Genomic DNA, 27,150 nt, shown 5'->3' on the forward strand with positions numbered 1-27,150 from the left:
CCCCAGCTCAATTTGTCCTTAGCCAGCCCCCAAAATATCCATTGGCCACTCCAACACCATCTGACAGTAATTTTAAAATATGCTAGAGGAGTATCAGAGTGCAAAGAGACAGCCAACTCAACCTATTGCGGTTAATTTAAAATATCTTACTTTTGTAAATTTGACAAAACCAAATGACCATTCGGACACACTGCTAGGATCTCAGTCTTGAAATTGGGCCTGTTCAAGTTAGAGGCCCCAAGCTTTAAGCTTTAGTTAACCTCACTGTACATCTATTTCTCTCTCTCCACCTGATCTCTCATCTGACTTCTCTCTGGGTTTCTAATTTATTTTTCCTCTCTCTGCAGACTGCTTTTCTCTGCTTATCTGTGCACATGGTACAAAGATGGCTGCCTGAGCCCCATACTCCCGGTAGAAATGCCACGTATCAGCTCAGCAACATCCATGTGTTCAGTCTCCAGAGAGATTCTGATGATCTTCAGTTCAAAGTATCAATTGGCTTTCTTGCTACAGGAGTACTAGTGCAGTACTTAAGAGTTTGGGCACTAACCAAAAGGTTGGCGGTTCAAATCCACCGGTCGCTCCTTGGAAACCCTATGGGGCAGTTCTACTCTGACCTATAAGGTCACTGTGAGTCGGAATCAACTTGACGGCAATGAGTTTTTTGTTTTTTTGTGGTACAGGTGTTCAAGCTTGATCCAATAAACTGAGGTCAGTAGAGGTGAGGTTCCATAGAACGAGTACAGTTTTAGGGGCTTACCCTATGGGTGGATATGGACAGAAAAGTAAATAATTCATGGAATATGGGGATGGGCTAAGTTGACATCTCAAGGGGCAGCATATTAATTTCCCAGGGATGTCATAAAAATTTATTTTCTCACAGTTCTGGAGAATAGAAATTTGAACACAGGTCATCAGCAGTATTATGCTGTCTCTCTTAGCTTCAGGTGATGGCTAGCAATCCTTGGTGTTCAATCTCTTTGCCAGGTTATGGTAGTTGCAGGCATTCCTTCACTTGCCGCTGTAGCCTAACTTTATCTCGCCTCCATTTTCACATGGCCATCTTCCCTATGTGTCTCTTCCTCTTTTATAAGACCACTCATATTGGATTAGGACCCATCATACTCAGGTATGATCCCGTGCTAACTTAACTGGTAACGTCTTTAAAGACTCTGTTCCCAAACAAGTGCATGTTCACAGGTACCAGTGGTTAGAACTTCAACATTATCTTTTGGGGGGACACAATTCAATCCATACAGTCTACTACAGCAGAGTTGAAAAGGTTTCTTAATGCAAGTCTGCAATAGGCATTTAATATGCAAATGTATTTTGGAATTAGGACATATTTTACAATCATTTCCCAAAGTTGTATTTCCAAGGAACCTATTTTGAGGCAGGGGCCATGGTTCATCGTACTGGTATTCTGTGGAACACATTTTGAGAAATGCTGGATTAGATAATATTAGTTAATAAAATAATTGTAGTTAATATTACTAGCTCAGTATAGTAATACTGAGAGCTTGTCTTGTGCTGGCACCATTCTAACTATTTTTGTAATCCTTTTACACCAATTCTATGTGGTAGGCTCTGTTACCCCCTTTTTACAGATGAGAGAATTGAGGCGTAAGAAAAATTAAGCAATTTGCCCAAAGTCACACAACTAGAAAGTGGGGATGCTTAATTTTGCATCCAGGCAGTTGGACTCCTGAGCCTTATGCCTGACCTCCATGCTGTATGACTTCAATGGTTTCTTTGCACTCTGAAACCTATGGATCTTCCATGACTGTTGGTGTTCTATATCCTGCAACAAGTGAAAGGACTTTTCCAATATCAAGTATTAAGGATGCTGTCTCTTGTTTCTTTTGCCTTTTTACAGAAGTAGCACTCAATTTCATCACCTATATTTGTGCCTTTTAATCATGAACCCATAGTGTCTCTCAAGGCTTCAGAGTTAGAAAAGACAGATTTCCACTTCCTTTCAATCTAAAAAATTTTAAATATGCTTTTGCTGTTTGAGGGCATTTAATCAAGCAAACCAAATTTTCCTCATTTATAATTTCATTAGGGATAAAAAATTTTTTTTAAATACCCAAACACATTGCTTTTAAGTCGATTTTGGCACCAAACCAAAACCTGCTGTCATCGAGTTGATTCCGACTCATAGCGACCCTGTAGGACAGAGTAGAACCGCCCCATAGAGTTTCCAAGGAGCGCCTGGTCGATTTGAACTGCCGACCTCTTGGTTAGCAGCTGTAGCACTTAACCACTACGCCACCAGGGTTTCTGATTTTGCCACAGTCCACTCTAAATCCTTAAATTATTGGTTAATCAAAATAGAGGCACATCTGAGAACTTCTAGATTAAAAACAAAAAGTGCACAAAAGAGGTATGAATGTTTTATTCTTTTGTAACAAATATGTATTATAATCTACACTATTAAAGTGTTATACTTTATATTATATACATTATATATTATGTTACACTACATTATATATTATGTTACACTATATATTGTCATTAGGTGCTGTTGAGTCCGTACTGTGAATATGTATAAAATGTTTCAATAGTGTAGATTATTTTACATAAAACACGTCTCCATATATTCTTATACAGAACTAGGTAGAAACTTAAGATCGTATGTAGGAAGTTTTCAGAATGGAAAATAATGTACAATTTCAAATAATCCTGTATGTTACTATACACTAGAAAAATAAATGTTTATAGTTACAAAGAGCATTTTCGTGAGTGCTGTGATTGCGGTTGGTGTTCTCACAAAACGCTGGAAAAGCCTAGCTGAAGGTTTCTGGAGCTGACACGGTTTAGTTTCAGATATTGGGTAGGAGTAAGACAGCCTAGGAGGCAGGTGTCCCATGCCAAGGGGACATAAGGGGAACGCATGTTCTTGCTTTATGAACCCTGCACAAATAAACCTTGTGCTCTATATAAGAAGTCTTTAACTTTCAGCATGTGATATTCTTTCATCCATTCAATAAACATTCATTGAGCCCCTACAGTATGCCAGGCTCTGATACAGCAGTGAAGAAAACACAAACCCTGTTCCCATCGAGCTTACACTAATGGGAAAACACTTCAAATGTGCTCTGCCGCCCAATTATCAAATATGTGTGTGTGTGTATACATATATCGGCACGTAATCTAAGCTTGGAAACTCAATCCTTTCTTGGCCAGACAAGCGTACACGCGACCTAGGGTCCAGCTCGGGGCAACCCTGGCCCGCAGCGGGCAAGGACAAAGGCTGCAGCGGCCCCGGAGAGTAGCCCCGAGCGGCGCACGACTGTGACGTAATGCCCCGCCCCTTTCCCTTCATAGCGCCGCCTCTTCGTTCCCTCCGGCAGAGAGTTCCCAGGCTCTTCCGCCAGGCTCGGGTGCTTCCCGGGACGCAGCCGATCCCGCGACGTTGTCTCCCTGGGAGCGTGGGACCCGGCCGCCAGGCCTCGTCTTTTCGCAGTCCGCCCGCCCGCCCACCGGCTGCAGTTGGCTCGCCCGCTCCCTGACGAGCAGGGCGCAGCAGCCGCAGTCCGCCCGCAGTGTTTGGTAAACAGAAGCCCTCGCGTGCCGGGAGCCTGCAACCCCTCGCCCGGCCCGGCGAGCCCCGGGCGTGAACCGAGCTGACGGAGGATGGCAGCCTCCGGGGTGGAGAAGAGCAGCAAGAAAAAAACCGAGAAGAAACTCGCAGCTCGAGAGGAAGCTAAATTGTTGGCGGGCTTCATGGGTGTCATGAATAGCATGCGGAAACAGGTACCGCCTCTGTGGGAGTGACGGACGGCCGTGGGGAGGTGGTCCGGGACTCGGGTCCCTTTCTCCCTGGGCCGAGACCCGCGCCCTGGGAATTGCGAGCCGCTTCGCCCTCTGTTTTCACCCTTGCCTCTGTTTTCGCGCGCAGGCGAAGCTGTTGTTACTAGCGGGGTCGTGTTAAATAGTTCTCGAGTGAAAGTGCCTCCACGTTTGCTGATGATGTGGCTCCTAAGTCAGACTCCTGGAGGACTCAGCCTGGCACTCAGCGTCGGGTATCGGTTGTATAACAGCGCTGCCCTAGTTATCTTTTTGTGAGGCGTGGATCCTTCCACTGACGAGCCGTTTTAAGGTCGTAAAATCTTGGGTGAAGAATCCATTTGCACAGCCCAATCTGAAGCCCCCACAGAAGGGAGAAGTGTTGCTGCCCTGAAATCAGCCACGCTTAAAATAAGGATCTCCGCCCGCCTTCTGTGTTACCCGGGTGGAGCTAGTTGAAGACAAATCCTCTGTACGTGTTAATTGAAGTAACTTAATTCAGAGCAGGAACAGTCATGCCATCTTTTAAGGGCACCGTGCGCCCATGTTATTAAGAGGAGCTCTTTGTTCTGCGTTTGATGTGTGATGCATTCATAAGAGTCTTCAGCGCATCCGCGAAAGGTGGGTTATGAAAAGAACAGATTTTAACGCTGGAGAAGGTAGACTAGACAGGTTTTAGTTTTTTTCATTCCATGGCATCTAATACATTGATAAGCATAGAAAATTCACTTGGTTGCTTTTTGATTCTTTAAGCGTTATTTATAGAAAATACATGTCTGAGGAGATAGGGCAATTTCTTAGTTTTGTGACTGTGGTCCTGTTTGTTTTCCAGTAAGACAAAAGCAGGGTATGCGTATGAATCACCACAAAACCTGGTTTGCTCATGTAGTGGTCCTGATAGGAACATGGACAACAGTAAAGAAATTTAAGATTTTTGTAAAGATACCAACTGCTGGTTTCTTAAAGCAAACTCTCACTGCCCGACCCTTGTCTTTGTTCCTGGCACAGTAGGCGCACAGTGCCTGGTGTATAACAGGAGTGCAATAGATAGCTGTAGGAGCACCTTTTAGTTGTTTGTGGCCTCTGTGCTGAAGAGTCCGAATTCATTATTTTATGTAATGTACTTTCATGTGTCTGTTTTCACGTTCGTAGTCTTGGTGTCAACCTTTCTGTGTTTGCAACACGGTTGACTTCAGATTGCTGGTGCATTTAACTGTTGTCTGCCTGTAAACTGCAGTTCACCAGTGCTTAAGCTTGTTAAGGAGTCTTTATGGTATTCTGCCTCTCCTCCAAATATGTGTGAGGTATAGCGTTGTAAAGCATTGCCTCTTTCCTTAAATACATAGGATACAACTGGGCTGCAGCATCGATGTTTAGTTAAGGAGGTGGAAATAGCCTGGGACCTACAGATATAGTTCTTTGGGTTTAAAAATTGATCCATATCCATTTCTTTGACTTAGCTTTAGACTGTGTTAACATCAGTTTATTGTTAAAATATAAATACAAGTATTAACAGTTACTGAAAATCAGAGTTCTGTTACTAAGTGGGAAGGAGAAAACAGATACTTGGTGAGCAACCCTGGATCTCTTCTGCGATGGTTAACTGACCTTAATCTACTGCATTCTCTTTTTGTCATTGGCTTTGCCTGTAATTCATGTAGTTTTCCGATACCGCTTTCATCAACTTCGTGGAATCCTGCATCTTTGCAAGCTGTACAGTTTTACTTTGAAGTTGATTTACGTTGTGCTTATATTGTATTATTCTGTTTAACATCATAATACAGAAGACAAGAATGACAAGGGTAGTGTTGTTGTTATTGTTGTTAGATGCTGACATGTTCTGACTCATAGCAAGCCTGTGGACAAGGAACGAAACACTTCTTGGTCCTGCACTATCCCCCACCCCCACAATCGGTGCTATGCTTGAGCCCACTGTTGCAGCTGCTGTATCTGTCCATCTCGTTGAAGGCCTTTCTCTTTTTTCACTGACCCTCTAATTTACCAAGCATGATGTCCTTCTTCAGGAACATATCCCTCCTGATGACATGTCCAAAGTACAGAGCCTTGCCATCCTCTCTTCTAAGGAGCATTCTGGCTGTACTTCTCCCAAGACAGACTTGTTTGTTCTTCTGGCATTCCATGGTATATTTGATTTTCTTCAACATCATAATTCAAATGCATCAATTCTTTGATCTTCCTTAGTCATTGTACAGCTTTCATATGCATATGAGGCAACTGAAAATACCATGACTTGGGTCAGGCTCACCTTAGTCCTCAAGGTGACATCTTTGCTTTTTAACACTTTAAAGAGGTCTTTTGCAGCACATTTGCCCAATGGAATACATCGTTTGATTTCTTGACTGCTCTTTCTCTGGGTGTTGATTTTTAGATCCAAGTAAAATGAAGTCCTTGACGACTTCAGTGTTTTCTCCATTTATCATTATGTTGCTTATTGGTCCAGGATTTTGTTTTCTTTATGTTGAGGTGTAATCCATACTGAAGGCTGTAGTCTTTGATTTTCATCAGTAAGTGCTTCAAGCTCTCTTTTGCTTTGAAAGGCAAGGTTGTGTCATCTGCATATCACAGGTTGTTAATGAGGCTTTCTCCAATCCTGATGTTGCATTCTTCATATAGTCCAGCTTCTCGCATTATTTACTCAGCATACAGACTGAATAAGTGTGGTGAAAGGATACAAACCTTTTTTGTGCACTTTATCTGACTGGAGCACATAACCTAAGGGGAAGGGTGGTACAAGGCGAACTGGAGAAATACCTAAGGACTTGCTCATGTATAGCCTTATAATTGAAGTTAGAGGATTTTGCCTTTATTCTAAAACCCTTTTAAAGGTTTATATAAGGGGATGAGTGGGTAATTAATACCTGTTTTCCTTTTGGAAAAGATGACTGAAAGCTTTGTGGCAAATGAATTAGGTAGGGCTCAGAGTGGTTGCTGGCACACCAGATAGGAAGTCATCTTCAGTAGCATCAGTGAGACGTGATTGTTCCTTGAACTAAGGTGCTAGTAGTGGCAGTGGCAGCAATATCGAGAAGATGACATAGTCAAGAGATTTTGGAGGTAAAATCAACAGAATTTTGTTATGATTACCATAAGAGGTTGTGATGAGTAAATTAAAACAAAAACCAAACCCATTGCTGTCAAGTCGATTCTGACTCATAGCAACCCTATAGGACAGAGTAGAACTGCCCCATAGGGTTTCCAGGGAGCACCTGGTGGATTTGAACTGCCAGCCTTTTGGTTAGCAGCTATAGCTCTCAACTACTACACCACCAGGGTTTCTCATGACTAAATTAGGTAACAAAATTTAGATTAGACTAACTTTGATATCAGGTACAATTAGTGTAAAACAAAACAGTACCTGGTATCCAGTAAGTTCTCAAAAAATGTTAGCTATTTTTGTTGCTGTTGTGATGGTGGCAGTTGCTTAGAGGCTGAGGGATTCAATACAAAGTGTCTCTTATGATCTCTAGAGTTCTGAAATACATACCTAGATGGATGATGAAACCAGTAGGAAAAGGGTCAGGGTTTTGGGAGAAGAATTATAACTTAGGTTTGAAATACATTAAGTTTGTGATGCCCACAAGACATTGGAGTATATATGATGAGTTGACGGGTCAGGAGCTTAGAAGAGAGTTGTAAATTAGAAGTGTACAATTTTGAATTATCTACACATAGAAAATAGTTTTCATTTAAGCTGTCAAGAGTCTAGTATAATGACTAGGGAATGAGCCTATAAAAGACACAAAAGAATGGCTGGAAGGATACAGGAAAATAAGAGTTTTGTGAATCAGGGAAGAAATTGTTTCAGAAGGAGAATGGCAAATTTTGAAGCCAGCGAGAGGTCCAAGTTAAGATTAGAATTAAAAATGCTCATAGGATGTAACAACATGGAGGGGTTTGTAGTCAGAGTTGTTTTGGTGGGAAGACAAAAGTGAGAGTCAGATCTGTGTGAGTTCAAGTGAGTAGGTTGTGAGGAGTGTAAGGCCGTTTTTTTGAGAACTTTGGTCCCAAAAGGGTTAGAGAGTCAGATGAAGGTTGTTTGGTTTTATTGAAATGGAATAGATATAAGTGCGTTTAAAAACTAGTGGGAAGAATTCATTTGAGATGGAGAGGTTGAGTATGTATAAGAGTGGGTAATTGGTAGATGATTTTTGAGATAAGATCCAATTTAAAGGTGATTTACCTCAGAGAGGAAGGGAATGGTGGTTCTTCCATAAGACGTGGGAAGGAGGAGAGGATTATAAGTAGGTTGTACGTTTGGAATGAGGAGAATGCAGGAGTTTCTATCTGGAGGCTTCTGTTTTCTCTGAAAAGTAGATGAGATGAGATCACCTGTTATAATGAAAGAGGAAGAAAGTAGTCTTTTTTGAAGAACAGAAATGGTAGGATGGCTGCCAGTGTTTTTTAAGGTACTTTTGAGGTTGTTATTGTTATTAGTTCCCATAGAGTCATTTCTGACTCATGGTGACCCTTTGTGTGCAACTCGAGTAAAACTGCTCCATAAGGTTTTCAAGGCTGAAACCTTTTCAGAAGTCGATCTCCAAGCCTGGTCTCCCAAGGTGCCTCTAGGTGGGCTCAAACCACCAACCTTTGGCTAGTAGTCAAGCGCTTAACCATTTGTGCTACCCAATTTATAATGAATATTTATTCTCATCCTGGCCTATACAACTCTATATTATCTGATCCCAGCCCACTTTTGCAGTCATATCTCATACCACCTTTCCCTTTCCCATTCAACTCCAGGCACTTGACTTCCTTAAAAAAAAAATACAGAGCCTAAAATGTTGTACCATTGCCTGAATCTCTTTCCCTCCTGCTCATGCATGCTTCAGTTTTCACCTTAAATGCAATTTCCTCAGGGAGTCCTTCCCTGAATGCCCTAGACTGTGCCAAACCCTCTATACTGTTGCAGCTTATCTCTGTACAGTTGCAATAATCACTTTTTAGTTTGTGTATCTTTACTACTAGGCTCTAAGCTCCATGAGGGCAGAGACTGTGTCTATCTTATTTAGTGCTGCATTGCCAACATCTAGTACATAAACAAAAAAAAAAAACTAGTACATAGGTGATCAAATATTTGTTAAATAGTTGACATCATAAGAGTCCCTGGGTGGTGCAAAGCGTTAAGCGCTAGACTGCTAGCCGAAAGGTGGGCGATTTAATCCCACCCAGAGGCGCCTGGAAAGACAGGCCTAGTGATCTGTTTCTGAAAGGTCACACCCTTGAAAACCCTATGGAGCAGTTCTACTTTGCGTACATCTGGTCGCCATGAGTCGGAAACATCACAGGTATGAGGATGAGGGCAGAGTGAGAAGAAAAGTGGACAGAGGGTGAAACTCTGTGGAACATGAACATTATAAAGGGTAGGAAGAAATGTGCATTGGAGGTTAAGCAGGGGAAGGAAGAAAAGGAGCTAGGAGTAATGTTATTGAGAACAAGGTATGAGTGAGTTACAAAGAAGTGAGTATGGAATGTCATAGGGAGGCCAAAAAGAGAAAATGTCCACTGGGTTTGAAAAATTGGTGATCTTAGCAAATAAAGTTTTAGTGGAATGGTGGGAAACTAAGCAGATTGTGTGTGTGTGTGTGTGTGTGTGTGTGTGTGTGTGTGTGTGTGTGTGTGTGTGTTACTTCCCTTTTGAATGTTAGGGAAAAGCCTAATTTTAGATGTAATTGGACAGTTGGAGAAAACGACTATTTAGTATTCCAAAAGATAAACAGAATGGCCACAAGATGTCATTGAATCAGTCGACAACTGCATGTTGAATGCTCATTATAAAGACAACTTTTGGCTAAATTGTGGAGAAACCAAGGGAAAAAAGAAACTGCTCATTTCTAGAGCCAAAGCCAAACCAGTTGCCGTTGAGTCAGTTCTGACTCGAGATGACCCCATGTGTGTTAAAGTAGAACTGTGGTTCGTGGGGGAACCCTGCTGGCGTAGTGGTTAAGTGCTGCTGCTGCCAACCAAAGGGTCGGCAGTTGGAATCCGCCAGGCGCTCCTTGGAAACTCCATGGGGCAGTTCTACCCTGTCCTGTAGGGTCGCTGTGAGTCGGGATCGGCTCGACGGTCCTGGGCTTGGTTTTTGGTTTGATGCTTCACAGGGTTTTCAGTGGCTGATTTTTCAGAAGTAGTTCACCAGAACTTTCTTCCAAGGTGCCTCTGGGTAGACTTGAACCTCCAACCATTGGATAGCAGCAAGCATGTTAACCGTTTAAATCATTTCTATTCAGGAACTCCACTGATTTCTAGAGAGGCTTGAAATTGAGTGGGCAAACCTGGCTAAAGAGCAAGAAGCAATAAAAAGTTAGTAAATTATAATGTTGTAGACCACTGACATTCTCAAGTAACTTACCCAGAGATCTTAGAAAATTCCCCATCCACAAATTCATAATAGCATGTAATTCTCCCATAAAGGAAGCAGATGTTAAAGTACTAAGGAGGCATAGAGTGGTGAGTACGTAGACAAAGACTTGCCTCCTGTGCAGCCTTCCCAGACTTCCCAGGATAGACTAAATGTTCTTTCTCTAAACTCTAGTAGTATCTAGAGATACTAGAAAGCTCTAGTATCTCTAAGAAGAAAGACAATTGAGCTGGGAAGGGCAAGAATCAGGACAGCTGCAAAGACATCTGTAGTCTTTTCCTAGGACATTACATTCAATGCCTCTCAGCTGTGATTACTCCTAATCTGAGTTTCAAATTCCTGGGGAGGGAGGATCTGATTGGCCTAGTTTTGGTTAAGTGTTAAACCTTTGAGTCGGTTTTCTGTGGTAAGGGGAATAGGTCCACGTAGTGCAACATGACCATGGTGGGGCTCCTCTTGTGTATTAAGACTTTCCCCTGAGATGAGGCCATTGTAAGACTGATAGCTACTCTAGTTAGTGTCTACTACAGAGATTCGTATCAGTGAAATAGCTAGTATTTTATATATTTTAGTACATAATAATATGGCATATAATTTGCTTACATTCAGTTGAACTCCTGTAAAAAATTTGGTTGATATAATATTTAAAAGACACTCTTAAGAATGTATTATCTATGTATGCTAAATGTCATAAATTTTATACCTGTATAAGGTTAGATTACTGGAAAATAATGTGCCAAGATTAAATTAGCTTATTTCTTTTTTAGACCTTTTTGAACTAGAATTAATTTGAATCACAGTTTAATATAAACTTTTATTGCAAAAAAATCATAAAAAATGATGTAATGTTTTCTGTAAAACTTCTGTGGATAATGTTGTGTTTAGTAATGTTCCCACATTATTGTGGGAAGCATCATGCTAGTGGAAATAACATGGATTTCAGAATCAAATAGATCTGGATGTGAACCCTAGCTCTTATCTCCTTACTGTGTTACACTGGGCAAGTCATGACTTCTTAAGTCTTATACATTATCTTCACAACAGTGAACATAATATCATAGTTAAATGCTTTACTGATGTTGAGAACAAGTAAAATAAAGAATGTGAAAATTCTTAATAAATTATCCAGCACCATACAAATGTTGTTGATACTGTTATTATTGCAATAAGCCTACTAAACAACAGAAATCTATTGTCTATCTTAAGAAGAAATCATTACTTATAAGAATATCAGGAGCTTGCAGCATTACCACAGGCTGGAGATAAGCAAGAACCAGTGGTTCTCTGGAAGCTAAGTTGCCAGAACCCTAGAGTGAGGTTACGATGCAGGAACAGTCTTGACCACTTCCTTGACTTTGCTTCCATCTTTCTATCACTCGCTGAGGATTCAAATACTGGAACTAGGCTAGAACGTTTGCCAGATCTTGGCGCTGCTAAGGAGTGAATTAAAAAAATCTGATTTTCGACTTCCATAGTGAAAGGCACGTTCTGGGAATTGCCCTTTCACCAAGGCAGTTCATAATGAGGAGTTCTTCTCGAAATGGGAACTTGGAATTCTAATAGGAAGAGGAAGTTGGATGCTACATAGCCAGAATCCACACATGTCCACTACAGTCCACCCCTGTGGCTGTTCAACACAAGCATGCATGCCCTTATTCTCATTCCTATATGTTTTTGTTTAAAGTCACCAAGTTTTTTTTTTTTTTGCTTACTGTCTTAGTCATCTAGTGCTTCTGTAACAGAAATACCACAAGTGGATGGCTTTAACAAAGAGAAATTTATTTTCTCACATCTCGAAGTAGTAAATCCTATCGCTATGATGTTAGTAAGTTGGAGTAAAGGCAGTTCTGTTGATGAGATCTACAAGATTAGATAGTGTTTTAAGCCAGTCTCTTTTGAGATATAAAAGAGAGAAACAAGCAGGGAGACATGGGGACCTCATACCACCAAGAAAGCAGCCCTGGGAGCAGAGCGTGTCCTTTGGACCTGAGGTTCCTGTGCAGAGATGCTCCCAGACCAAGGGAACGCTGATGACAAGGACCTTCCTACAGAGCAGACAGAGAGAGAAAGCCTTTCTCTGGAGCTGGAGCTTAAGCCCTAAATTCAGACTTCTAGCCTACTGGACAGTGAGAGAATAAACTTCTGTTTGTTAAAGCCATCCACTTGTGGGATTTCTGTTACAGTAGCACTAGATGACGAAGACAATTGTGATATTTATGACTTCCTCCTTCACTGCCTATTCCTATTCTTTGTCGTTAGCCAACACTTCAGGTTTCTTTATCCGGTGGGGCAACCCATTCCTTTATTCCTAGATATCAAGAGCCTTTGGTCTTGCCTGTACAGTCTTAGTCTTCCATTAACGTTTACCACATTTGTCAGTACTGCTGGGTTTGGTTTTTGGTTTATAAGCTAAGTAGTTAGCCTGTTACTGTCTCATGGATGCTGGCGGAAGATATCAGACTTCTGAGTCAGAGGCAGTGGACTTCATTACTCACAGCACAGCAGGCAGCATGAGCATTAGTATGTGTACATCAGTTCCTTTGTCCCCCCCTCCCCAGTCCTATGACGGCAACATGGAGGACCCAGATGGATGTTACACACACAGTGTGTTAGTGTTGGAGCTGAGGAACACAGCTTGAAGAATATGCCGCATTTGTAGCAAGCAGTAAGCAAGTCTGCTCTTTATTCTGGAGGGAGGCATCACCTTAACTCTTAAGGTTGCTTGCTGCAAACAATGCTAAGAAATGGTACCCTGAGTAAAGAGTGGTCAGGGCCTTGCATTCTTGGCATATCCAGGAAGATGTGTAGAAGCTCAATAGACCCACAGAAGACTGTCTCTCCCCCAAAGTAGATTGTATCCCTGGGGATTGCCTGAGTTTCATCCATCTTCTGCCCCATGGAGTAGAGCACCAACTTTTTTTTTTTTTCCTTAATGGCCAGGTACACCTAGCCAAATGTAATCCTTCTATTCCTTTTACCCAATGGCAGGATGAGGCCAAATTGGCCAGGTCTCAATCTTAACTTCCAATTCTGTTACGTTCCCTGGTGGAATCATTCTTTTGGGTGTCAGTATCTCTAAACTAACAGAACCCACTGTTGCTGAGGTAGGAAACAATTTTTTGTAAGTGAATCATTAAGCACAACAGCGAGAGGAGCCTCTTATCTCCATCTGACTGTAGTGAAACTGTTCTCTATGTATAAATTATATGAGATCAGATCATTTGAGAATGGGTTCTGCTGCTTAAAGAAAAACTTGAAAACCACTGATACAAATCTTTTCCTGGAAAGGAGAATAGACTGTGTGTGTGCCTGTGTTATCTTTGTCTGTGTGGTGTTGGAGGCAGAGGCAAAGGAACTGAGGGAATTGGAAAGGGAGAACATTTCTGACCACCCAAAGGAAAGGCAATGAGGTATCTTGAGCTCATATCCATCTTTCTTCCTAATTTTATCCAATGAGATGAGAGGTTGCTAATCTAATTTAGTTAAAAACATTGCTGTTTTATTAATGGTGAAATTACTGTGTAGAGACCCACATTCTTCTAATTTGATCTCCTTGTGTTAAGGAGGACAGATAAGGTGTGTCTTATGGTAGACTTCCTAAGTTGGGCTTGGGCCCAGCCATTTCTTATCTTTTTATTTCCCCCTGCAGGACATATGAATATGCAGATTCCAAGATTTCCATTATTGGGATATGCAGGGTTGAGTAGAAAAGCTAATGTGGCTTATCAGGCAAAGCCTCATTTTCCAACTTCGTTTTACCGGAGAAGCACTGCACACAAGGGAAGAGAACTGTCAATAATGTGTTTTTTTGTGGCTCATTGGGCTATTGATCCTCACATAGGCTCCCAGAGTTAAGACTTGGCAGAGGACTGAATGGTAGAATTCAAGTACCAGACCCTACCTCCAATAGAAGTTAAGTAGACCAAGTAGTTATCAGTTCCTATTTCAAAGTTTGTCTTGTCTTTTGGGTTTTCTCTTTCTTAGTGGCACAGGGAGTGCTTTGTTATACCTTATGTGCCTTAGCCCAATTGTGGACAAAATCCCTTCCCTTTGTTCCTTTTATCATGAGGAAGCCAGGCAGGAACTTTGAATAGACTGCTAAAAAGGAGCTGGAACGAAATAAACACTACCAGAAATATAAAACCGTTCTGGCTTACAAAACAGTTTCAGTTCCTTTTCTAGCTAGCTGGCACCCAGGGCTTGCAACTCTGTCTTCTTCTTGCTTCATTAAAGAGATTGTTGCTCCAGTCCCAGATGACTAGCATGGTACCTGGCCTGAGATCCCTAACATGCCGCCATATCTGCCCAGTATCGAATGATGGAAGCCATTTTCTCATTCTTCCATAGGAGGGATGGATAAAAAGGTGGAAATCTTTTCCTGTCCTCTTGGAAATACTGTGAAATGTTGGAACGGGAGAGAAGAATTGGGGCTTTATCCACATGCCCCCAACCTTTGGCTCTGTAATCCAGCCCAAGATCAACCTGGGGTATGACTCTCCTTTTGGGTAGACAGCATTTTTGTCAGGGCAGTATTGTTTCTGCCTTTATGAGGCTGCTTTCCTCTACCAATAACTGTTCTTTTGTGTATCCTCCTAAAACCAGCTTAAGCTTTGGAATGGGTAGAAATCTACTATATAAACCCCAGGTCTTATACTGCTTTAGGCTGAAAGTTCACTTCCATTTTCCATCTCAAATTTTTCTCAGCCAACTTGTCATTCAAGGAAACCCTGGTGGCATAGTGGTTAAGAACTGTGGCTGCTGACCAGAAGGTTGGCAGTTTGAATCCACCAGGCACTCCTTGGAAACTCTATGGGGCAGTTCTACTCTGACCTATAGGGTGGCTATGAGTTGGAATGGACTTGACAGCAATGGGTTTTTTTGTTTATTTTACTAGCAACATAAAATCCCTTAAATTTGAATGTTATGAACCCTCTCATTTTAAATTCTCAGAGAGAAGCTGAAGCCCCACATGTGTGATTGCCATTTGAATTAAAATTAAAGGCTGTTGAAGTCCAAATGCCTTCTCTCCTTGGTTTCTTTTACTGCTCAGTCTCAGCCAGAAGACATTCTTTTAAATGTTGGGGTAGAATCAAGGCACTTCAGCAGCTGCAGCCTGGGCTGTCTTCGATTGGAATGGATTTAGGTAGTTCAGCACCTCCAAAGCTGAATTTCTCCAGTTTTGTAGTTAGTGCCATACTTGTTCAGTACATCCAAGGGTAACCTAGGACACTTAAGATTAGCACAGCATCATCTCCACATTCATTAACCTGAAAAGATGCCAGCAAATCTCATCCTCACAGTAAGTAGTTAGTGCAAATGTTGAGACACTGTACAGTCCTAACCCACATTATTCTTCCCAAGCAAAACCAGATTAGAAATGTTAGATTTCTAGGTGACAGAGGGCTTTCAAAGAAAACATGAGAAAAGAAAATCTTGGCTTTTGACTTGGACAGGTTGCCAGTCTGTGTTGGCTGTCTAGAGGGTGATAGAGGTGCTATTCATCAAATATGGAAGGGATTTCATCTATACTCAGTGATGCTTCTCTGGCATGGGATGCATTCTTTTTCTTGTAGAAAATGTTTGAAATTTGCCAGCATGATACACTCAGCTACCAGGTCTCCTGGAGTTTCCTTTATTTCCCTTATTGTCCATCCTGCACATTTAAAACTTAATTTTCATTTTTCCTTTGAACCTTGTGTTCCTGGCAACTCAGTGCTGAAATGGCTGAGTTCTGTCCAGAGACAAAGTCTTCCCTCCCATCTGGGAGAAGAGTGATCTACTAGGATTCTGATACTCCTGATTGTACTGCACCACTGTCTCCCCAGAATGATTCTGTCCTGCTCTAGAATTCCTTATATCTATGAATCTTGTCGCTTGGACAAGTCTTCATCTTTCCTCTGCGTTTGTGTCAGCTGGAGGCCTTTAACAGATTTCCCTAAGGCCTGCAAGATAGCCTTTACAGCATGCTTCTCAAAGCCTTGCCTTTTCTCAGTATATGAATTCCAGGCCTTAGAAACTCAGTGGCAGCAGATATGTTCCTTTCTGTCACCTATTTGTGCTGAAATGGGCTATGTCTCTAGTGTCTCATTTTCTCTGTTGTATATCTGTTCCTTTTAGGCAGCCCCAGCAGAGTTGTTAACCTGCTTAACAACAGTCCTTTCCTTTCTACCTCGTGTAGAACTAATAGTTTCAATCAGAATACTTCTCTTCGTTTTCCTTGCCTTGTGATTTTGGATGTTCATTTTACTAGCATATGCCTTTCTTACAGAACTTCTCATATCACAGAAAATACGGGGTCTGTGTGTTCGGGATTGATTCAGTTACTGCCAGCCTCCATCACCTTTAGGAGGGTAATTCCAGTTACGGGGAATTACCTAACTTGGGTCTGGATTATGTTTGAGTTATTTGGCTTCCCTTTAACATGATCTAGTGTCCTTCCATAGAGTCTTATTTCCACAAGCTTCCCAGATATGTTCCCCTATCCCAAAAACCCATTGCCATCGAGTCAATTCCTACTCATAGCAACCCTGTAGGACAGAGTAGAACTGCCCCATAGGGTTTCCAAGGCTATAAGTGGTTATGCAAGCAAACAGCCACAGAGCGGCTGGTGGTTTCAAACCACCGACCTTTCAGTCAGCAGCCAAGTGCTTAACCACAGTGCCAAATGTGCCATTCCTGTCTTCCCACCTATGTTGTTGTTAGTTGCCGTTGAGTCATTTCTGGCTCATGGCAACCCCATGTGTGCAGAGTGGAACTACTCCATAGCCGTTGAGTCATTCCTGGCTCATGGCAACCCCATGTGTGCAGAGTGGAATTACTCCATAGGGTTTTCAATCCTGTGATCTTTCAGAAGCAGATCACCAGGCCTGTCTTCTGAGGTGCCCCTGAGTTTGAGTGGGTTATTAGTCCAGCGTTTAACCATTTTGTGCCACCCAGGGACTCCCTTCCCACCTATATAGACCTGAAAATTACTTACTAATGTGTGAAGTACTCTATTGCTGATCATCTTCCTCTCCCCTTTTCAAATCTATCTGAATTTACTGGAATCACTTATAGTCCCAGTTATTAAGGGTGGCCCTTTAATTATTTTATTGATTTATTGACCTTCACGGGGGAATCTTAAAAAATTTGCCTTGATCCAGGCTCTTTCTTAGAGAACTGTTTTAGTTGACTCTTGAATTTCTACTTCTTTTCCTTGATTATATCTCTTTGGTCCATAATGCCTTCCTTGAAATAGTTACAGGAAAAAATACCAATAGTAACAACAAATACCAAAAGAAAAAGGTAATACAGTGTGACATAGTTGCTCTTTAACAGATGGAACTAGGGAAAAAAGTTTCCTAGTTCCATCTTTTGAAGAGCAGCTATTGCACAATATATCTCCTTTTTCTCTCCAGGTCTGGCTTGTCATATGTTTCCCTTTACAAAGGAAATCTTCCTTTTCCTCCAGGTTAATCTTGGTGCCTTCCTTTGTTTTTCTTTCACTTTCTCACTTGCCTTATTCTGGTTTTATGTGTGTTTAAGTACAATCCTGTTTTTCTTGCTTTTCTGAACAAACATGATTCCTAGAGAGAGGCCTTTTTAATTTTTCTCCTGGCCTTTGGGTTTATTACAGCTTTATTGAGACTGTCATAGATTGAATTGTGTCCCCCAGAAATATGTGTCAACTTGGTTAGGCCATGATTACCAGTATTTGTCCTCCATTTTGTGATTGTAATTTTATATTAAAGAGGATTAGGGTAGGATTGTAACACCACCCTTACCCAGGTCACATCCTTGATCCAAAGTAAAGGGAGTTTCCCTGGGGTGTGGCCTGCACCACATTTTCTCTCTCAAGAGATAAAAAGGAAAGGGAAGTGAGCAGGGAGGGGGAAAGAAAGCAGTACTGGGAGCAGAGTGAGTCCTTTGGACCCGGGGTCCCTGCACCTGAGAAGCTCCTAGTCTGGAGAAAGATTGATGAGAAGGCCAACAGAGAGAGAAAGCCTTCCGCTGGCGCTGACACCCTAAATTTGGACTTCTAGCCTATTTTTCTGTGAAGAAATAAATTTGTCTTTGTTAAAGCCATCCACTTACACTATTTCTGTTATAGGAGCACTAGATGACTAAGACAGAGACTTTTTTAGTATCTCTATCCGAGATGATTTACCCCCTATATAATAAGGGCTCCATTTCCCTTTATATTTTCAGTGATTTAAATTTACTACCTGTCTTAATTAGCCTGGGTTCTCTAGAGAAGCAAAACCAGTGAAACGTGTGTGTGTGTGCATGTGTGTGTGTGTGTGTGTAAATGGCTCATACAGTTGTAGAGACTGGCAGGCCCCAAGTCCATGGGTCAGGCATCAGGCTGACGAATCCAACATTGGCAGGTAAGACAGCAGGCTGCTGGCTTAAGTCCCAAGAACTGAAGGTCAGATGACGACAAGACAGATGAAGGATCCAAAGCAAGCAAAATCCAACGAGCTTTGCCAGAACGTCCATATATATTGGATGTAGGCCACATCCCCAAGTAAACACCCCTTACAACTGATTGGCTGACCACATCAGATCACATCATGGAGGTGATTACATTATATCACAAAATGGAGGATAACTACATCATTGCACAACTGCCAAACTACATCATCACATAACTGCCAAACCACTGAGAATCATGGCCCAGCCAAGTTGACACACCTTAACCATCACACCACCCAACTATAGTTCAATCTGCAGTCTGCTCAGGGATTTATATCCAGAAATATCCAGAGCCATTTGGAAATCACACTGAGAGGGACTGATTACCCAACCTTGTTGACAAGCCACATAAATCCAAATGTTAGTAATTCCTCAGTTTCTTCCCTGGGACACAATGGAAAACAGAATTTGGGGAGCTCATTGCATCCCTCCCACTCATGGCAGCACATATTATTAAAAACTAGAAACCCCATCCTCATGCAGTGCTTTGGAGCCTACGTTGAACCTAGCTGCCTTTTGCAATTTCAAATCCCAGCCTACAGTACTGCCTGGCAAACGTGTTAAAGAGAGCAGAGAGTCATTCCACCAACAGTTGCCTAAATTCCTGCCTATATTGAGGTCAGTCTTTCCTAGACCAAAGAACTCTTCCTGTAGAAGCCCCCATGGCTACAAGTACTAAAGCCGCCACCAAAGTTGGTCTCACTCTATGATGCATTGAGTGTTTGTGCATATGGTTTTGAGGAACCTTCCTCCTCTACTAGTATTGAATAGTTGAGAAATAGTCACAGGTGACAGATACGTTAAAGGTGAAGATGGCTTGAAGAACATGGTTTTGACCTAAGCATAAAATTGAGCTTCCTCAGCATAATCCTGATACCAAAACCAGGTAAAGACACCACAAAAAAAGAAAATTACAGACCTATATCCCTCATGAACATAGATGCAAAAATCCTCAACAAAATTCTAGCCAATAGAATTCAACAACATATCAAAAAAATAATCCACCACAACCAAGTGGGATTTATACCAGGTATGCAAGGCTGGTTTAATATTAGAAAAACCATTAATGTAATCCACCATATAAATAAAACAAAAGACAAAAACCACATGATCTTATCAATTGATGCACAAAAGGCATTTGACAAAGTCCAACCCGATTCATGATAAAAACTCTCAGCAAAATAGGAATTGAAGGAAAATTCCTCAACATAATAAAGGGCATATATACAAAGCCAACAGCCAACATCACTCTAAATGGAGAGAGCCTGAAAGCATTTCCCATGAGAACGGGAACGAGACAAGGATGCCCTTTATCACCGCTCTTATTCAACATTCTGCTAGAGGTCCTAGTCGGAACAATTAGGCTAGACAAAGAAATAAAGGGCATCCAGATTGGCAAGGAGGAAGTAAAATTATCTCTATTTGCAGATAACATGATCTTATACACAGAAAACCCTAAGGAATCCTCCAGAAAACTACTGAAACTAATAGAAGAGTTTGGCAGAGTCTCAGGTTATAAGATAAACATACAAAAATCACTTGGATTCCTCTATATCAACAAAAAGAACATTGAAGAGGAAATCACCAAATCAATACCATTCACAGAAGCCCCCAAGAAGATAAAATACTTAGGAATAAATCTTACCAAAGATGTAAAAGATCTATACGAAGAAAACTACAAAGTACTACTGCAAGAAACTAAAAAGGACCTACTTAAGTGGAAACACATACCTTGCTCATGGATAGGAAGACTTAACATAGTAAAAGTGTTTATTCTACCAAAAGCCATCTATATATACCATGCACTTCCGATCCAAATTCCAAAGAAATTTTTTAATGTGATGGAGAAACAAATCACCAACTTCATATGGAGGGGAAAGAAGCCTCGGATAAGTAAAGCATTACTGAAAAAGAAGAACAAAGTGGGAGGCCTCACTCTACCTGATTTTAGAACCTATTTTACAGTCACAGTAGTCAAAACAGCCTGGTACTGGTACAACAAGAGGCACATAGACCAATGGAACAGAATTGAGAACCCAGATATAAATCCATCCACATATGAGCAGCTGATATTTGACAAAGGCCCAGTGTCAGTTAATTGGGGAAAAGATAGTCTGTTTAACACATGGTGCTGGCATAACCGGATATCTATTTGCAGAAAAATGAAACAGGACTCATACCTCACACCATGCACAAAAACTAACTCCAAGTGGATCAAAGAGCTAAACACAAAGACTAAAACGATAAAGATCATGGAAGAAAAAATAGGGACAACCTTAGGAGCCCTAATACAAGGCATAAACAGAATACAAAACATTACCAAAAATGACGAAGAGAAACCAGATAACTGGGAGCTCCTAAAAATCAAACACCTATGCTCATCTAAGGACTTCACCAAAAGAGTAAAAAGACCACCTACAGATTGGGAAAGAATTTTCAGCTATGACATCTCCGACCAGCGCCTGATCTCTAAAATCTATATAATTCTGGTAAAACTCAACCACAAAAAGACAAACAACCCAATCAAGAAGTGAGCAAAGGATACGAACACGCACGTCACTAAAGAAGATATTCAGGCAGCTAACAGATACATGAGAAAATGCTCTCGATCATTAGCCATTAGAGAAATACAGATTAAAACTACGATGAGATTCCATCTCACTCCAACAAGGCTGGCATTAATCCAAAGAAACACGAAATAATAAATGTTGGAGAGGCTGCGGAGAGATTGGAACTCTTATACACTGCTGGTGGGAATGTAAAATGGTACAAGCACTTTGGAAATCTATCTGGCGTTTTCTTAAAAATTTAGAAACAGAACTACCATACAACCCAGAAATCCCGCTCCTTGGAATATACCCTAGAGAAATAAGAGCCTTTACAGGAACAGATATATGCATACCCATGTTTATTGCAGCTCTGTTTACAATAGCAAAAAGCTGGAAGCAACCAAGGTGTCCATCAACGGATGAATGGGTAAATAAATTATGGTATATTCACACAATGGAATACCACACATAAATAAAGGACAGTGACAAATCTGTGGAACATTTCATAACATGGAGGAACCTGGAAGGCATTATGCTGAGTGAAATTAGTCAGATGCAAAAGGACAAATACTGTATAAGACCACTATTATAAGATCTTGAGAAATAGTAAAAACTGAGAAGAACACATACTTTTGTGGTTACAAGGAGGGGAGGGAGGGAGGGTGGGAGAGGGTTATTTACTGATTAGTTAGTAGATAAGAACCACTTTAGGTGAAGGGGAGGACGATAATACACGGAAGGTCAGCTCAGCTGGACTGGACCAAAAGCAAAGAAGTTTCCGGGATAAACTGAATGCTTCAAAGGTCAATGGAGCAAGGGCGGGGGTTTCGGGACTATGGCTTAAGGGGACTCCTAAGTCAATTGGCAAAATAATTCTATTATGAAAACATTCTGCATCCCACTTTGAAATGTGGCATATGGGGTCTTAAATGCTAACAAGCGGCCATCTAAGATGCATCAATTGGTCTCAACCCACCTGGATCAAAGGAAAATGAAGAACACCAAGGTTACACGATAACTATGCACCCAAGAGACAGAAAGGGCCACATGAACCAGAGACCTACATCATCCTGAGACCAGAAAAACTAGTTGGTGCCCGGCCACAATGGATGACTGCCCTGACAGGGAGCACAACAGAGAACCGCTGAGGGAACAGGAGATCAGTGGGATGCAGACCCCAAATTCTCATAAAAAGACCATACTTAATGGTCTGACTGAGACTAGAGGAATCCCGGTGGTCATGGTCCCCAAACCTTCTGTTGGCACCAGACAGGAACCATGCCCAAAGACAACTCATCAGACATGAAAGGGACTGGACAGTGGGTGGGAGAGAGATGCTGATGAAGAGTGAGCTAATGATATCAGGTGGACACTTGAGACTGTGTTGGCATCTCCTGTCTGGAGGGGGGATAGGAGGATAGAAAGAGTTGGAAGCTGGCAAAATTGTCAGGAAAGGAGAGACTGGAAGGGCTGACTCATTAGGGGGAGAGCAAGTGGGAGTGCAGAGTAAGGTGTATATAAACTTATATGTGACAGTCTGACTTGATTTGTAAACGTTCACTTGAAGCTCAATAAAAGTTAATTAAAAAAAAAAAAAAAAAAGACCAGACTTAATGATCTGACTGAGACTAGAGGAATCCCGGCAGTCATGGTCCCCAAACCTTGTGTTGGACCAGGACAGGAACCATTCCCAAAGACAACTCATCAGACATGGAAGGGACTGGACAATGGGTTGGAGAGAGATGCTGACGAAGAGTGAGCTACTTGTTTCAGGTGGACACTTGAGACTGTGTTGGCATCTCCTGTCTGAAGGGGAGATAGGAGGGTAGAGAGGGTTAGAAACTGGCAAAATTGTCACGAAAGGAGAGACTGGAAGGAGGGAGCGGGCTGACTCATTAGGGGGAGAGTATGGAGTAAGGTGTATATAAGCTTACATGTGACAAACTGACTTGATTTGCAAACGTTGACTTAAAGCTCAATAAAAATCATTAAAAAAAAAAAAATTCGGCTTGCTATTCTTTTCCCCCTGAACTGAACTCACCCACCTAGTGTGGGGCAAATATGTATATGGGGGACATCAATAGAAAGAAGGATTACAGGATTTGTTTCTCAAGTTTTACCCAGTGAACACGTATTGTCTAAAAGCTGGGGCTTTACTCTTCCTCTCATCTAGGACTTGTTACTTCTCATATTCTCCAGTTTACGTAAGGTTCTGTCCCTTCCCACTTCCTGTCTGTGATGCACATGTCTTCCCCAGACGGCAGAAAGCAGGAGGAGCCTCTCTTTCTAGGTCAGCCCCATCTCCTCTGCAGTTGAAAGCTACCTATTGTGGTTTAGTCACATAAATGTACCATTTGGATACAAAAGATTCCTCCTACCTTGCACCTCTCTCTCCCCCACCACAGGCAGCATTAATATCCAGCTGGAGATTAATGTTAGATTGAATCAATGCAATTCAAAGATGTCTCTTGTTTCCCTAAATTCCTGTAAATTTGCTCTACTAAAACTCCCTCTTCTTGAGTATGCCTTGGAAAGGTTTTCACTAAATTTCGGTTTAGCCCTACATTTTCTGGAACTTCCCATCAGCAGCCATAGATTTCTCCCGTGTGAGCTTTATGATCTGATTTGCTTGCTGTTCTCCTCCCTACCTTCCTTCCTCCCCTACTTCTTCCTTTTTTCTAAGCAACTTGATTGGCTTGGTTTGGTAATAAGAAAATAGCTTGGTTTTTGGTGTGATAACGTGGTAGAATAACTTGAGAGCTGTGCCTACTTTGTACTTGTTCCCCAAATAAAAGATAATCAAAATTAAAAAATTTCAGACACTACTGAGATAAAGGAGCACCGAAGGCGCAGTAGTTAAGAGCTACAGCTGCTAACCAAAAGGTCAGCAGTTCGAATCCACCAGCTACTCCTTGGAAACCCTATGGGGCAGTTCTGCAGTGTCCTGTACGGTCGCTGTGAGTCAGAATCAACTTGATGACTGCAGGTTATGGGGATAAAAACAGCTTTAGGTATAAGTAACCTACATATAATTTCTAAACATTAGTCTATAGTCCTTATAATAAAATCTCAGATAATCCATAAAAATAAACTTTCATTCATCTCTTAGCCTGTTATTTGGGGCCTGTTTTCCCTTCTCATTCTAAGCATTGTCATCTTAGGTTTTTATTCATAAAGTAGGAAATAGCAGTGATGTATCTATCAGAAACTAGATTAATAGTTTCAATAAAATACTTAAAATGTGCAAAATGCATTATACTCTGATGTACTAAACCATTTTTAAATGTATGAGTGATAAAGATTTTTTTACTCTGAGTATATCACTTGCTTTATATTCCCAGTGCCTACCATAGTCCTTGACACATTGAAGACAGTTTTCTGTGAGCCTAACCTGTACATTATTTCTTTAACTTGACTAAGAAATTGAAATTTCATTTGACAAAAACATTTTTCCTTGAAATTCATCATTAAGGGTTCCAGTAAGCCTTAAACTTTTTTCCTCTAATATTCCATTTTTCCAATATTTTAATTAAGTATTAGATTTGCCTTCTTTCAGCAGGTGTTTTGTCCTTGGTCAGTAATTTAAACTTGTTTGTCATCCAGCTCCTATCAGAAGTGTATTTGATGGAAGTGTTAGTAGGGAAAGATTTCCCAACAAACATTTGGTTCATCTGCTATGTATTCTGAGGTGTTTCTCTTTCAAGTTAGATCTGTGGAAGGCTGCTTTCATGGGAAATATGAAGTATGCTCAGGATTTTATCAAAGATAATTTTTTAAAAAATCATACAAAAGCAGATTGTTGAGTTTGAAAAACTCAAAGATATTGTCATTATGTCATTTAATATCCCTCATAAAAGCTCACCATGGAATTATTTTAAAATTTGTGTATATAAAAAAAAAAAAGTTTGGCTTCCCTGAAGAATTAGTAGTCTTCCTTTCTGATTATAAGGAACTTTTCTTTCCTTTTTTTCCCCAACTATTTGAACTCAATGCCAGTTTTTGATACTACATGATAACAACTCTGTATGTTCTTCCTATGTACATCTTGTAAACAAATTTTGTGCTGGAAAAAGACTGGATTTAAACAGAAATTAGAGTTAAATCATTTGCTAAGCGTCTTTTTTGTATGTATCACTAAGCTAGGCCTAATGCGCCCCTTTTGATTTTATATATTTCTCTTTTGATTAGAAAACTTTGTGTGATGTGATTCTCATGGTCCAAGAAAGAAAGATACCTGCTCACCGTGTTGTCCTTGCTGCAGCCAGTCATTTTTTTAACTTAATGTTCACAAGTAAGTATCTGTAGATAAAACGTGTCATCTTTTTTTCTTTCAGAACAAGGTAGGGTCTGTATGAAAATATGCTATTTTCCTAGTTTTTAAAGTACTTAAGGCCATAGAACGGTAAACAGATTGAGAAGTGGACATCATGATGATTGACCAAAAGAAAAATGTCCTTTAATTAGATCTAAGGGCCAAATACCTTATTGATGGAAATAATGGCTTCTACCTGAATTCCCTATATGCTTCTTAACATCAGGTGGAAAGGCAAAAGAGCAGGTAAATCTTGTGACATTTTATTTAGCAAGTTAAACTTTAAAAAAAGAAAAAAGAAGTGATATATAGCTTATACTGTGAAGCCTATGAGAACCGGAACTCAACAGGACTGCCTTGTTTTTCTGGGTCTCGAAAGGTTTCTGCCTTTGCAGGTTGCAGCCTTACCACTTTTCTATCACTTGTCTAAGTGGAAAATAATATTTGAGTTTTCCCTCTCTGACAAGTTTCTGCCTTATACAGGTTCCACCGTTCGTAGATTTTACTGTACTAGGAAGAACCCTAGATTTGGAGTTGAGAACTGGATCCAAGTTCAGGTTCCCCTACTTAGTACTGTTTATGAGTTTGATCAGATTATGTACATGTGTCCGCTGCAAGTTTTCTGTTTGGTACCCTGGCCACCTCCCAAGGTTTTTAGGAGATGTGAGAGCTTTGCAAGCTATAGATGACTTACGTGTAATTGTCATTGTTAGTTTAGGTTTGTTCAAGCTGTATCAGAAGAGCTTTGCTAGTAGCAATTTAAAAGAGTGCTACTAAATTATTTTAGGAGGTGGGGAAAAACTAAATCTAGTTTTATGACTCTGTTCACCTGGGCTTTTTTTTTTTTTTAGTGAAGAAGTCCTGGTGGCACAGTGGTTAAGCACTCAGCTGCTAACTGAAAGGTTGGTGGTTCGAACCCACCCAGTGACTCTGCAAGAGAAAGAACAGTCTGCTTCCATAAAGATTACAGCTTAGAAGATCCTATAGGGCAGTTTTATCCTATCATATGGTGTCACTATGAGTCGAACATTGATTCGACAGCACATAACAACACACTAATTTTTTGGATTATTTTCATTTCAGGCACATCGCAAGTATACAAAATGAATTTGTATTTACTATGGGAATGTTTAGCTTTCAAGAGTGTTTTCTTCCAGAGAAATTCGTCTTGTTATTCCTCTCCATGTTTAACATGGCCTGGGATGTTCTGGTTCCTCAGTTAAACTAGGGGTAGTACTGATGCCATTTATGTTCATTGTTTTCATTTTAGCTAACATGCTGGAATCAAAGTCCTTTGAAGTAGAACTCAAAGATGCTGAACCTGACATTATTGAACAACTGGTGGAATTTGCTTATACTGCTAGGTGAGTTAAAAAGGATCGTTTCTGTTTTAGGGGAATAAGGTTGGTATCTATCATGGCAAAGCATTGTAACTGACATGCTCCAAATTCTTCAGAAAGAAGAGCTACAAGGACAGAGGGATTTGAGGATTCTACAGCATGCTAATTCTAGGAAGGAAAACTTTTATTATTTTTTTTCTTTCTCTTTCAGTAACCATCAAAGATTGGAAAACTTTAATTTTTTGTTTAATTTCAGGTGTTAGTACAATATATTCTATGGTAGTATTACTTAAGTTATAAAAAGTTGTGGACAATTAATACTCA

At 40.8% G+C, this 27,150-nt stretch overlaps 1 protein-coding gene across 5 annotated transcripts in view; it reads left to right on the top strand.

The window, feature by feature from the left end:
- Positions 1 to 27,150, top strand: part of KLHL7 (kelch like family member 7) — a 122,416-nt gene that overhangs the window by 53,602 nt on the left and 41,664 nt on the right. For 2 of the 5 annotated variants that reach the window (XM_049894152.1, XM_049894150.1), the window contains 2 exons: positions 25,363 to 25,465; positions 26,757 to 26,850. In XM_049894152.1, coding sequence (XP_049750109.1) covers positions 25,387 to 25,465; positions 26,757 to 26,850 — 173 coding nt within the window. In that variant the 5' untranslated portion in view covers positions 25,363 to 25,386. Of the gene's footprint in view, positions 1 to 2,613; positions 4,414 to 10,949; positions 14,659 to 25,362; positions 25,466 to 26,756; positions 26,851 to 27,150 lie in introns of those variants that run through there. The other 3 variants (XM_049894149.1, XM_049894151.1, XM_049894147.1) reach the window with 3 other exon arrangements.

The sequence above is a fragment of the Elephas maximus genome, chromosome 8 (genome assembly GCF_024166365.1).
Source record: "Elephas maximus indicus isolate mEleMax1 chromosome 8, mEleMax1 primary haplotype, whole genome shotgun sequence".
Classification (NCBI taxonomy): Eukaryota; Metazoa; Chordata; class Mammalia; order Proboscidea; family Elephantidae; genus Elephas; species Elephas maximus.